At 37.5% G+C, this 13350-nt stretch overlaps 1 protein-coding gene across 3 annotated transcripts in view; it reads right to left on the minus strand.

Annotated features, from left to right (window-relative positions):
• The window catches only part of SEMA3D (semaphorin 3D), a 198111-nt gene that overhangs the window by 51882 nt on the left and 132879 nt on the right, over nt 1–13350 (minus strand). For all 3 annotated transcript variants that reach the window (XM_019443165.2, XM_019443166.2, XM_019443164.2), the window contains exon 8: nt 5997–6139. In XM_019443165.2, coding sequence (XP_019298710.1) covers nt 5997–6139 — 143 coding nt within the window. The remainder of the gene's footprint in view (nt 1–5996; nt 6140–13350) is intronic.

Consider the following 13350-nt stretch of genomic DNA (forward strand, 5'->3'; position numbering starts at 1 on the left):
CTCTCATTCAGGTTGTAAGTGACACGTTGAAAGTAAGCAAAAAAAACCCACAACTCGGTGGAGATCAATAAATACGGAAAGTGTCATCGGCCTCAAAACACAAATCTTCAAAGGCAGTAATTGTCCAAATAGGACCATATATCAAGGTAGACAATGCAAGTGGAATCGAAGCAAAGGGCTATTAATTAGACCCCCAGGCAAGTTATGTGAAAGGACCATCCAAACTGAATTCCTGGCAAGGACAAAAGGAAATACTGCAGAACAAAAAATGAGAACGGGCCTAACCTAGAGCTGGAATCCAGAGTGGGCTAGCTGATGGACAATGCTTCCAAAAAATGAACAGAATTCAAAAATAATGTGAAACAGGCTTGAGGCGAAAAGCTGCAAGCCAGACTCACTGAAGTGACGGGTATTTCCACACTGTAGCTTATAGGGTGGGTCTTGAAGGGACACACACACACATGTGCATGGTAATAAACATACAGACATAAATAATAGTATCTGAAAGGACTATTCAGAGGGCTTACTGCATGATGTTTCACCTGTTCTTTCGGTCAGCGTATATAACCTCCCCATGAAGATCCGTGTAATTTACCATTTATGAGAACAGCCTGGGGTGTAAGGTGCACCATTTGGTGCTTGAACATATTGACTGTACAACAAAATCAAAGAACTATAGAGTCTGGCGAGGCTTTAGAAATCATCTAGGCTAAGCACCGTATTTTATTTTATTTATTTTTTTTTAAATTTTTTTAACGTTTATTCGTTTTAGAGACAGAGAGAGACAGAGCATGAATGGGGAAGGTCAGAGAGAGAGGGAGACACAGAATCCGAAACAGGTTCCAGGCTCTGAGCTGTCAGCACAGAGCCATCAGGCTCGAACTCACGGACCGCGAGATCGTGACCCGAGCCGAAGTCGGTCGCCCAACCAACTGAGCCACCCAGGCGCCCCAAAGCACCGTATTTTAAATACGAGAAAGTGCAGTAGGTAGGGATATCCCACTGAAAAATAATTCATTACTAAATGTGTTCTGCCACGTAAACTGATAACATACACAACAGACTGAGTTGGAAAGATATTCTTTAGAGGAAGGTACTTATTCTCCTGAGGCTCTCATTGATCCACACTGTCCTACGAAATGATACTTTAATTCAGCTTCTTCACTATTTAGTGTCTCTCCCTTTTCGCACCTCTTGTCTAAAATTTGCATTGGTCATACTGCTCACACACAAAAAAACTGTTCACAAAATTATCACCAGGCATGTCTCCAAATTCTTTTGACTATATCCGGAAATAAGATCCACCTTCCAAGTACAAACATTGCTAAAAAAGAAGGCAAAATAATAACGGGGATTTCAAACATCAAAACTAATAAAATATCATCTCTTCCTATTAATCTTCAGTAACCTGCCTCTAACCACCACCTGGCCCTACTACACACACACTGCCACTACCACTCTTCCACTCCCAATGACAGTTAGTTGATCTGGCTCCAAACGTGAGACTGTGTATGCATGATGTGTGCATGTGTGTATATGTGATTTTTGACACTTAACCCACTGTAGTATGACAAGGAACTTACTTTATTCATATGTCAATCTTTTATGTTGTTGACGGCTCAAAAATAGAGATGTATCCAAGTCCCTCTGGTTTTCCAGTTCCTTCCTCAGTATCTGCCTCATCCAAATTCATATGATTTCATCTAAGTCTTTCATTTGCTTGGTAACATAGTCATGGAAGAGATGGGGGCCCTGATTTTCTCCATTAAGAAGCTGAGCTCGGAAGAAGTAGAGCGGAAATGGAAGCCTAGATCTGCTTTCATAGCGAATATCCATATCATTTGAGCAAAAGTTATTGATGATATCCTGATGCCAAACGTAATACCTGATTTTCAATTGCAATGTTACCTCACCTCCTTTTGGTGTGTGACATCACTGACAACTGCTTTCTTCTCGAGACAGCTTTTGTGTCTGATTTGTGACACCACTACCATCCAGCTCTCGACCCAACTATCAAGCTATTTCTTCTCAATTGTCTTTGTGGTCATTTTCCTCTGCTTTTTCTTAAATATCATTGTTCCTTGGGGTTCTATCCTTGCTCTTTGATCTTTTACTACATATTTTCTTGGGCAATTTTACATACTTCCATGACTTCAAGAACCAATAAACATTGGTGATTTCCAAATTCATGATTCCAGACACTACTGAGCCTCAGGTTCATATTTTCAACTGGCTGCTGTGGCAGCATATCCCAGAGCCAGGTCAAGTTCAACATGTCCAACTATAAAATCTATGCCCTTAACACCATTTTTGGTGTTTTTTTTTTTTTTTTGTATCAAAAATCAGAAGACACTCTTTATGAATTTTCCTAATCTCTGCCTTACTTTCTGGAAATCACGATTACTAAGAATATAGGAGTCCCTGTCTATGGGCAAGTATCAAAGTCTCTGGGACAGGAGTAAGGAAGAATTAAAGTGTATCCAGTGACAGACTCTTGATTTTCCCTCAGGTCAAAACCTCGCAGTTTGTGAGTTCTTTGAGCCCCATATCGGCTCTGCAGTAACAGTGCAGAGCCTGCTTGGGATTGTCTCTCTCTCCCTCTCTCTCTCTCTCTGTGTCTCTCACTCAAAATAAATAAATCGACTTAAAAACAAAAACAAAAACAAAAACACAAAGGCATCGAGGATCCAATAGGACGGGAGCTTGTCGCGACCTTTCATGTACATCATGGGGTCAGTATTTGTAGTCTCAGTCTCCTAACCACAAACAGGGAAGATAAGACTTCTCCAGACTATGCAAATTTCAAGTATGTTCTAAAGGAAAAAGGATCACTAGTCTGTTAATTTGCCATTTACTCGTTATGCTCCCGTCACAGCAGAGCTCTCTTGATTGCTTAAATGTTATTTTCCCACCTCTGAGATTTCACAAGTGTTTTCCTTCTGCCTGGCGCATTCTTCCCTAGCCCTGTCATCTCTGCCCTGGAGCGTCCTCATCATTTTCAATACGCTGGATCAAAAGTTACTTTCTCAGAGGAACCTTCCATAGCCAATCGAAAACCCACCCTTGTTTCTTAACCACACCCTGTGATTTTTTCCCCCAGTTTGGCAGCTACCACATTTGCCAGTTCTATATATTAATCTGTGTATTTTCTTATTTAATGCATATATCATTACTATTACCATTACCCGGTTGCAAGCTCAGCGAATATAAATACCAATCTCTTTTCTTTTTATTCTCTATAAAACTACTGTTGATTTAGCACAATGTTGTGTAAAATGTGTTAAGTAAATGAATACTTTGATGGTCCCACATCACTAAAAAGTTTTATAAACTCAGTAAAGTGCACAGTTCACTCTTAATTCTATCTAACATGATCTCTGCCTTCTTGGATCTTTGCTTATATCTATTGAAGTCAATTTTGTTCCGCAGCATAGACATACATTTGTGATCATTTCTTGAAAATTGAATGACAATATCACAATAACCCCATGGGGGTAAAAAAAAAAATGAACTGACAGAGAGGAATAATATGTTCTGAAAAATGTCAGAGGAACATTTCTATGTGAAAATTATACGTAACAGTAACAGTGATGATGCTGAACAGTTTTTTAAATTAAACTTATCATAGTTTTTGCTACTATTTTGACATAACACATTTTTAAAAAAAGATTTCAGGTCATTTTTAATCTTGTCAGTGAAATCTCCACTTAGAAGTGCTCACTGTTTGATACACGTTAATCCTAAATTATTAAGTAAAGTTAAAAACATAGCAGGGCGTGCTGAACTTAGAAATTTTAAAGGTGCATGTAGAACCAAATATTGTGAACATTTAACTAATAGATCATACGTGTAGTGGGAAATTCTATAGATGAAACTAACTAGAAATAATGATTGAGTAAACAGATAGACTAATGTAAGAAGGACTTTCATTACATCTTTTTTTTTCTTTAAAGTAAATTCATCCATCACATGTCCTTATTTGATCTCACAATTTGTTAGCTTTTTATCCAAACACAATGGCATGACAAAATCTTGCTGTGTGGCCTTAGAGTTTTTTCTGGTGGGAAGATTCCTGCGCTACAATTCTCTCTGCCTTTTCACTTCTTTAGGAGTTTGTTCATAATTAAAACTAAATATCCCTGGGCCAAAACTTCACGTTTACATCACATTTTTAATATAAAAATTTATGAGTGGGGCAACTAAATTTTCCCCCTCTAATGTAACTTTCAACAATACTAGGGTGAAAAGAGTACTTTGTAAAGAATTAATTGCTATCGAATGGATTAGACCTATTAAGAAATAAGTATTGAACTCGCCCACAAAACATTCACTTGTTATATGCGTTCATCAGAAACTAACTTGTAAATCTTTTATGACATATTTAATGTAGCCATTTATGTAAATGATGTCAATCCACAGTACAGCTTTTCAGAGTTGGGAGACTGTTGTTTTAAAGCATGCCTCAGTACATTAACACACTACGACTACTCCAAGCAATGGCTATTCATCTCTAGGCAAGAGGCTTCAAGAGAAATTACTGTGAATTCTTGGACTCGGAAAGAATGAGGATGCTTTTTAGAGAACTCTGTCCCCTGGGGGTGAAGGGATCAGTGGGAGACAGCATCCCTGGCCAGGACACTAGGTAAAGAATGATGTGTGCTCATGAGCTGGCCTCATTCAAAAGCCATGTTTTCATTAGCACTTTAAGTGCAGTGATGGTTTGTATTTCTGTCCCTGGACGTGCTCAAAAGCCCGAGGGTACAGATTGGGACAAAAAAGGGATAGGCTCACATGGAAGAAAATGAAAAGTTTGGACAAGACCAAAAAAAGCTTCCTACTGAGAGTATTTATTAACTTAACAGCTCTTCTTCTTAATAACAGAGTTTACACTGAAGGTGTCTGGCTATGAAAGAAAAGTTATTTCAGTGAAGACAAATCCAACAACAAAATAATATATTGAAGTCAAAAGTGTGATTCCAGCAGCATTATTATTCTATAAAGATTGTATTCACTCAAAAGAGAACCTTAAAGGAACAAAATGTAAGCATGTCATAGAATCCTGTTTTCCTATAAATTACATAAAATGGCAATCTTAAAAACTAACCACAGTATTCTTCAAAACAAATGTTTTGCATTTCGGTTTATTTGTCCCCGTCGCCCCACCCCCCTTATCCCATGTATTCTCAAAACCTAATCTAGATGAATGATCCAGAAAATATTTACTATATATTACTAACCATAGTTTCAACTTATTTGATCCTTAGAAAGATGCATAATTTTACATGCGTGATGTGTTTTCATAAAAAATACCAGATCTGATTCTGTTAGTGTTCCAGTTACTCCAGTGATTATGTTACTTTCAATTTCAAAATCAAATTTAATGTATAAAAGCATCTTAATTTCCCTGGGTCAGGACAATGCGTGATCTTGCTGGGAACAGTGAAAACTGGTGAAGGGGTAACCTGTCAATATAAGGAGCAAACTGCCAAGTATCTAACTCAAACCTGGATAACAGTTCACACTGGACAAAAACAAAACCAACAATGAAACAGAGCTCTAATATTGGAAAAAATGTAATCTCTTTTTTTTTTCCTTTTTCCTTTTGGATGTTAAAAATTATATATGCAAGGGGAGCCTGGATGGCTCAGACAGTTAAGTGTCTGACTCGTGATTTCAGCTCAGGTAACGATCACGGTCGGTCATGGGTTGAAGCCCTGTGTCGGGCTCCCCCTGGGCGTGGTAGCTGCTTAAGATTCTCTCTCTCTCTCTCTCTCTCTCTCTCTCTCTCTCTCTGCCCCTACCGTGCTCATGTTCTCTCTCTCTCTCACTCACTCTCTTTCTGTCTCTCTCTCAAAAAAATATTATACCAGTGTGATAGTCTGAATTTATCCTACTACTTACGAATGATGGACATTAAAATACTCTTACTTCAACGTTACATGATTAATTGTTCATACATATACATACATGCCTTAAGTAAGATAAATATATCTTGCCTTACAAACTCTTCCAACTCGAGAAAGGATGGTTTTATCAGAAGTAGTGCCTTCTTGCGATGATTCACGAAAGAAGAAATATATTTTATCATCATCTGGATTATAGGTGTCTGGGATAGGGAAAGTTCCAATAAATTTTGCTCCTGTTTGAAAGAAAAGAAGCTACAAATTAAAATACTGAGATAATTCAGCCAAGATAATATTGGTGTTTTTGAATGTGAAACAATTAGCAGAATAAAAAAAAAAAAATGAACCGTGACTGGCATGTGGGAAACAAGACATCCACACAAATAAACATGACACAATATAGAAACATGTATTAGCATGCAGAGGTCTCGAGCAAGTTCTCTAGGAACTCCAGAGACCTGGTGAGAACACGACTGGCTGATATTCACCATTGCTGCAACTCAACTAAATTACTTAGAAAGTCCTTTCAAACTTTACATTTTCCTTTTATTTGATGAAGTCACTGCTTTTAAAATCACAATGTACATGGGGCGCTGGGTGGTTTGGTCAGTTGAGCATCCAACTTTGGCTCAGGTCATGACGTCACAGTTTGTGGGTTCGAGCCCCATATTGGGCTCTGTGTTGACAGCTCAGAGTCTGGAGCCTGCTTCAGATTCTGTGTCTCCCTCTCTCTCTCTGTCCCTCCCCTGGTCGCACTCTGTCTCTCAACAATAAATAAATGTTAAAAAAATTTTTTTTTAATCACAGTGTACATAATGAAGAGCTCAGGGAAAACTATAAACACACCCCAAATTTGCTAAATTATGATGTTATCTGCTGCATTTTGTGTAATTGCTAAAGGGAAAAAAGAAATTAAAACAACTAATTAATAGTGCTTGCGTTAACTCCAGTGTAGGCTCTGGAGACAGTCTTTCCAGGTTTATATTCTGTTTCTCCCACTTACTGGAAGGGTGACCTTAAGCAAATTTTTGTCTTCTCTATGTCTCAGTTTTCTCATGCCTAATATGAGGCTACCAATCATCTACGTAGTAGGATAACCGCTATGATAACCAAGTGAATTAATATATGTAAAATACTTGCTATCTGGTCATGCCTGACAATAAGGGTTCAATAAATGTTATTTATTAAGATGATGTTCAGGATAATAATCGTTATTATGACCACAAAGAAGAGAATGATAGAAAATGTAGCACATCCCAATATTTGTTACAGTAATATCTAGCTGATAAAAACAAAGTACACAGTTCTAAATGCACCAGCATGGAAATATGTCCATAAAACAAGTCGAGTGAAAAAACATATTAGCAACTCAACCATTTCTGTGCTGCACCAGTGATAAGTCAATCGGGGTTACTAACTCCTTTATTACAAAGTGTTGGGCATTTTTAAGTCTTGGTTTTGTAGAACTGTGAATTAACCAGATAACAGATCTGTAATGAGGTGATACTAATTCAGAAATGGTTCTTTTGATGAAGGCAAAGTAGAGAAAGAGAATACTTATTGAGTAAGGAAGGAAGGACTTCAATTAAGTAGAAAACATGAGATGGCTGAAAGGAAGCAAAGAGCACTCGTTAGGAAGGAGAAGCAGGAAACAAGACATGACAAATCGTTTCCAACCACAACCACCACACCACCACAAAAACAAAACAAAGAATACGTGGTAGGTAAAAAAGATCAACACTGCCGTATTGTCAAGTACCCCAGGAGTACTGAGAATCATCCCCCTGCTAATGTAGAGCAATAGGTCAACAGCCCCACAAACAAGACTTCATAATAGCCTTCTTCAATAAACAAAAGTTAATGTTTGATTCCAAACAATGGGTAGTTCAGTCTTTATTGTCCCAGTCCAGCTGGGTCAACTGGGGTCTCCTATCCAGTGTCTTCTCTGCTTAAATGGGAAACCTTAAGAGGGAAAGTGAGAGGGAATTTTGTGTATTAACTTTCTCCCCTTTATTCTTTATTATTTCCCTGTCCTTTCCCTGAAGTTTAGAACCCCAGTGGATTCTTATGCTCTTGATAATCTCATCTGGATACAGCCCTAGGTTAAGTAAAAAAATAAATTTTAGAAAACCATGTAGAGTTTTAAATTTTTAGTTTTCTAATTAACCTTAAAATAGCAAGTTTCATTAACAATCTCACTCACGATGTTTTAATTTTTCTCTCTCCAGCCCCTCTTTTAAATTGTTGATAAATTATAAACATTTGGTTTTGAACCCCTAAGCAAAGTAAAAATTCTTTTGTAGTCACAAATTAACATTTCTAGGCGAGTGTGATGGCTCAGTGTGGATGGCTCAGCACCTGACTCTTGATTTCGGCTCAGGTCATGATCCGAGGTTTCTGGGATCAAGCCCTGCTTTGGGCTCCATGCTAAGCCTGGAGCCTGCTTAAGATTCTCTCTCTCTCTCTCTCTCTCTCTCTTTCTCTCTTTATTCTTCTCTTTCTTCTTCTTCTTCTTCTTCTTCTTCTTCTTCTTCTTCTTCTTCTCTTTCCCCCCTCATCCTGCTCTCTCTCTCTCTCAAAAAAAAAGTCTAATTTTTATTTAAATATATTATGTTTCCTAAAAAAAATGTGGACACAGATTTTCTTACAAATGAAGTATTAGGAGTTCAGCACATTGGTGAAAATGAGGAACATACTTAATTACTACTATACAATATTCAAGGTATTTAGAACAAGAAAAACCACTACAATCACAGAGTACAAAAATGAATAAAAACTGACTCTTCAAACCAATTACAAATCAGATTAGGGAAGTATTAACATATGGCTAAGATATGACCAAGGAGAAGGCCCAAGTCTTGATGTTTTCAATGATTTCCAAGGAGAATGTGACAATGAGCATAGAACTATGGGCTCCCACAGACATAGACAAAGGCATTAATAATAATCTATGGAAATCTGTTGGATTTACAGAAGCCTAAATGTTACCTGCCTGGATGGAAAATCTCCAAGTGTCCTGCCATGTGTATTTTAAAAACAAAGAAATATAAAAATAGGAGCACTTGGGTGGCTCAGTGGGTTAAGAGTCTGACTCTGGACTTCGGCTCAGGTCATGACCTCATGGTTTGTGAGCTCAAGCTCCATGTAGGGCTCTGTGCTGTCAGCATGGAGCCTGCTTGGAATTCTCTCTCTCCATTTTTCTCTGCGTCTCCCCCACTTGTGCTTGCTCTCTCTCTCTCAAAATGAATAAATAAACTTAAAAAAAAAAAGAAATTCATTGGGGTGCCTGGGTGGCTCAGTCGGTTAAGCATCCTGCTCATGATATCAGCTCAGGTCCTGCTCTCGTGGGCCGTGAGATCAAGCCCCACATGCAGGCTCTTTCACTCCCAGTGTGGAGCCTGCTTGGGATTCTCTCTCTCTATATATATATCTCTGTCCCTCCCTAGCTCTCTGTCCTTTTCAAAAATAAATAAACATTAAATAAAAAAAGAAATACAAAAATAAATAAAACATAATAGGTGATTCTTATAAGCATCTAAATTTAAGAGTCACTGAACCTAGACTACTATTTTGCATGTGGGAAAAAGGATATAGATAGCTCTCATTAACCAAAGGTCAATAATGCAGACACATGGATGGACAAGGGGAGAGAAGACAAGGGGAGAGAGAAATATATGTGATATATTTATCACATATATGTGATAAATACAAATTCTTTAGTGATTATGGCACAAAGGGGATAAAACTGAAAATATACATAAATTATAGGAATATGATTAGCTTGTATTATCATAACAAATATTTGAACTTAAAATGGGAATTCACACTATGAGTGGGGATTCATAGTCCTATAACAATTTCTAGGAATATGATTAGCTCGTTTTATCTTGAAATAGTTGAATGAACTTCAAAATGGGGATAAAGCAGAATTTATCATCGCCCTTAAGTATAATCTACGTAAAAGTTCTACATGAAGTATGTCACCCTCGTAACATTAATTAATATCCTCTCCCTATTTCATGATTGAGTTGAACTTATAATTTAAAAAATACCATGGTAGTACAAAATTTACCTAATCTTCTGTCTCTAGAGAGGAAATGAGAATTCAGTGATGTGAAACAGAAAATCATTACAGGTAAAAGGAATTCCAGTGTGACAGAGAGAGCTGCTCAGATACTCAGAAGGGACAAGAAGTTACAGGAGCAAATTGTCAGCTCTTCACTTGTTTATGGAGTTCAGCAAAAAAAAAAAAAAAAAAAAAAAAAAAAAAAAAAAATCAATCCTACAACAAAGCATAATGTAGCGCGTCTAAAAGGAGCACAAACATGGCAGGCAATTCATATTCTCCTGCTGCAGAAATACACAGAAAAGCCTACTTTAGATACTGAAAACCTTATTCAAGTGTTGCCAGGTGGTAGCGTTTGAAATGGTCAAAGGCAGAATGTGACATTAGTTAGTCTACATTCCAGGAATTTTATTTATGACATCAGTGCGGGCAAGCAGAGTAGCTATTTTTCCAGTTTATGTTACTTTCACCTTTCAACTAATATAGAACATAAATGATCAGTAGATCCTAGGTGGTCATAGATGAACAGTTACTTTATTCAGTGACAGCTGATTTTATTGGATTCTCTTTTAAATGCAGACTCTAAGTACTCTAAGACTATCATTTAGAGTACTGTAAGAAAATTGAATGATGGAGGTTTTTATTACATGAAGAAATCTAATTATGAAAGAAGAGTTTGTATCAAATAGGATTCTATTGTGTGATACAAATAATAAGCATACTCATGAGTTAAAAATATACGTTTCAAGGGGTGCCTGGGGGCGCACTCAGTTGAGCGTCCGACTTCGGCTAAGGTCATGATCTTACAGTTCACGGGCTCGAGCCCCGCATTGGGCTCTGTGCTGACAGCATGGAGCCTGGAGCCTGCTTCAGATTCTGTGTCGCCCTTTCACTGACCCTCCTCTGCTCTGTCTCTCAAAAATGAATAAATGGTAAAAAAAATTGTTAAATATATATATATATATATGTATGTATATATATGTTTCAAGAGCACAGAATTTCTTTCTTGCAGATTCAGTTGAGGTCCTGTCTTAGAACTCAGATGCTAGTACTTTGAGGAAGAAACTCCTTCCTGAGTTGAGGCCAAGTTTGAGTAAAAATAGCTATCATTTAATCAGTGTGTGACATGCACAGTTGTTGAATGAAATAATTTAAAATCATACCAACAGACACCTGGGCTTTATTATAATAGCACATTTTTCCCCTCTGGCATTTAAAAGACATGCTCTAATAGGGATAGAGTTTGAAATCATGCATTTTCACAAATGGACTATTAGCATGACACTGAGAGACACTGCCAAATGAAAATGGCATCAACCCAGCTTGCAATACACATCTCTTTCATTTCTCCCTAGGAAGCTCTTTGCACACAGATGAGCACACACCATGATTTAACAAGTAGTGAGTTCCTTATTTTCCTTTCCTTCTTCTTGTAATATCTTCTTCCTACCACTTTTTAAAAATGTTATCCTTTTCAGTGGAAAGAGAATTTGTAGACAACAGAACTCTCCAAGAGAAACTTCAAATGAAAACTGCCTCCACATGTTAAAAATAAAAAAATAAAACAAAAGTTCTCCTCTACTCCAGGAAAGAAAACAAAAACATATGTATCTGAGGCATCATTGTTTGTTTTCATTTTCCCAGTGGTCATACTTCTAAGCTTTATCCTAAGATTCTCACAAAAACTCAACTGTGTTTGAGGAACCACTCTGGCTTGTATCTATATTCCTATTTCCTGATAGGTTCTAAGAATAAGCTGATAAAGAAAAGTGAAAAAAAAGAAGTGTGAAACCATCTAAGACTTCATCTAGAACTGCCCGTAATATTTCACCTTTGTAATTTTTCCTCCTCCTGGAGAGGTATTTATTCAATGGATGGATTAGTCTCTCAAAGAAGCAATCAGGATACATACTTCTTAAAGCTATTGAAACTGGATTAGGCAAAGTCCTAGAGAAATTCTGACAAGGATCCTGGGACTGGTAAGTGAAGAGGTTAGCTGATCTTGCTCTGGTTAATCCCACGCAGGACAAAGAACAAAATATGGCATTCACACAAGCATCAAGGATTTTATGGACTTCTAAAAGATTCACGTCTAAAAGACTCATATTTTTTAATGGTTAATTATCTAAACAGACACTCAACTGCAAATTTCATTTAACCTTCCTATTTCCCCTAATCCAAATGTAATATCAACGTACACTTACAAGAGCGTAATCACAAACATGTAAAGAGTAGGATTTTAAACTAAAAGTGAAACTATAGAGAACAAAATTGAATGGGAAAAAACTCTCAAACTGTCTAACCAGAAATAAATAACACACTGATGTAATAATCCATAGAAGAAACTGATTGGGCATTGACACTGACTCCATCATTTGAAATATCAAATATCTGTCAGTTCTTTCAACCTGGCAACAAATTTATGAAACCAAGCAGTGAGTTCCACATCTACATGCTATGTGAATAGCACAGAAAATTTACACTGGTGTTGCATTATTTGATTGTGGGCTAGTGCACGTAATACATAAGTATAATTTAGACCAGCACTGTCTAATAGAAAATTCTGTGATGATGGAAATGTTTTAAATCTGTGCTGTCCAAAATGATAGCCCCTAGCCCATGTGGCTAGTGAGCATGTGAAATGTGCCTGGTATGACTAAGGAACCAAATTTTCAATGTGTTTAATTAATTTAAGTTTACATGTGGCTGGTGTCTACTATATTAGATAGTGCAGCTTTATGTCAAGGAGACTGTATCAGTAACTGATAGGTCAGATCCAGTGTTAAGGCAGAAACAACCTTTATTCCCACAACTGCCACCAAAATGGCAGACTTGTGGTTCAGGAGATATGATACACTATTCCTTTCAGAAGTTTTGTATTGGGATGGAAGGATGGTCTGGGGGACTAAGAGACCTGGATTCACATTCTTCAAGCTGTCTTAACTTATGGAATATGAGGTTGAATAAGATCATGTGAATGACAACACTATTCCTAATAATCTTCAGAGTTCCTCTATCACTGTTTTTTGTTCCCCACACTCCGGATGATTCACTGACCTCTGTCTTTGGACCCCATGTTGACAACAACCCAGAAAATGCATGCTTCTCAGAAGGGAGAAATGCTCCTTACACAACCCAATCTTTTGCCTTAGTCTGTAAAGTACTTCCCCATTACAAGAATCTCACATAGTTTCTGTAATTTATCCCCTACTGCGTCATAGTTTCCATGGACTGAGAAGCTCCTTGGCTGAAGGGGTCTCCTGAAGCGTCGTGCTCTTCTAATTGTGACCTGACATCTGATCTGATGCTTGCACTCACCGTGACTTCACAGATTCTGCTGAGGTCTTCCACATCACTTACCTGACCACATTTTCTCTATCT

The sequence above is a fragment of the Panthera pardus genome, unplaced genomic scaffold (assembly GCF_024362965.1).
Source record: "Panthera pardus isolate Hobbes unplaced genomic scaffold, ASM2436296v1 HiC_scaffold_8, whole genome shotgun sequence".
NCBI lineage: Eukaryota > Metazoa > Chordata > Mammalia > Carnivora > Felidae > Panthera > Panthera pardus.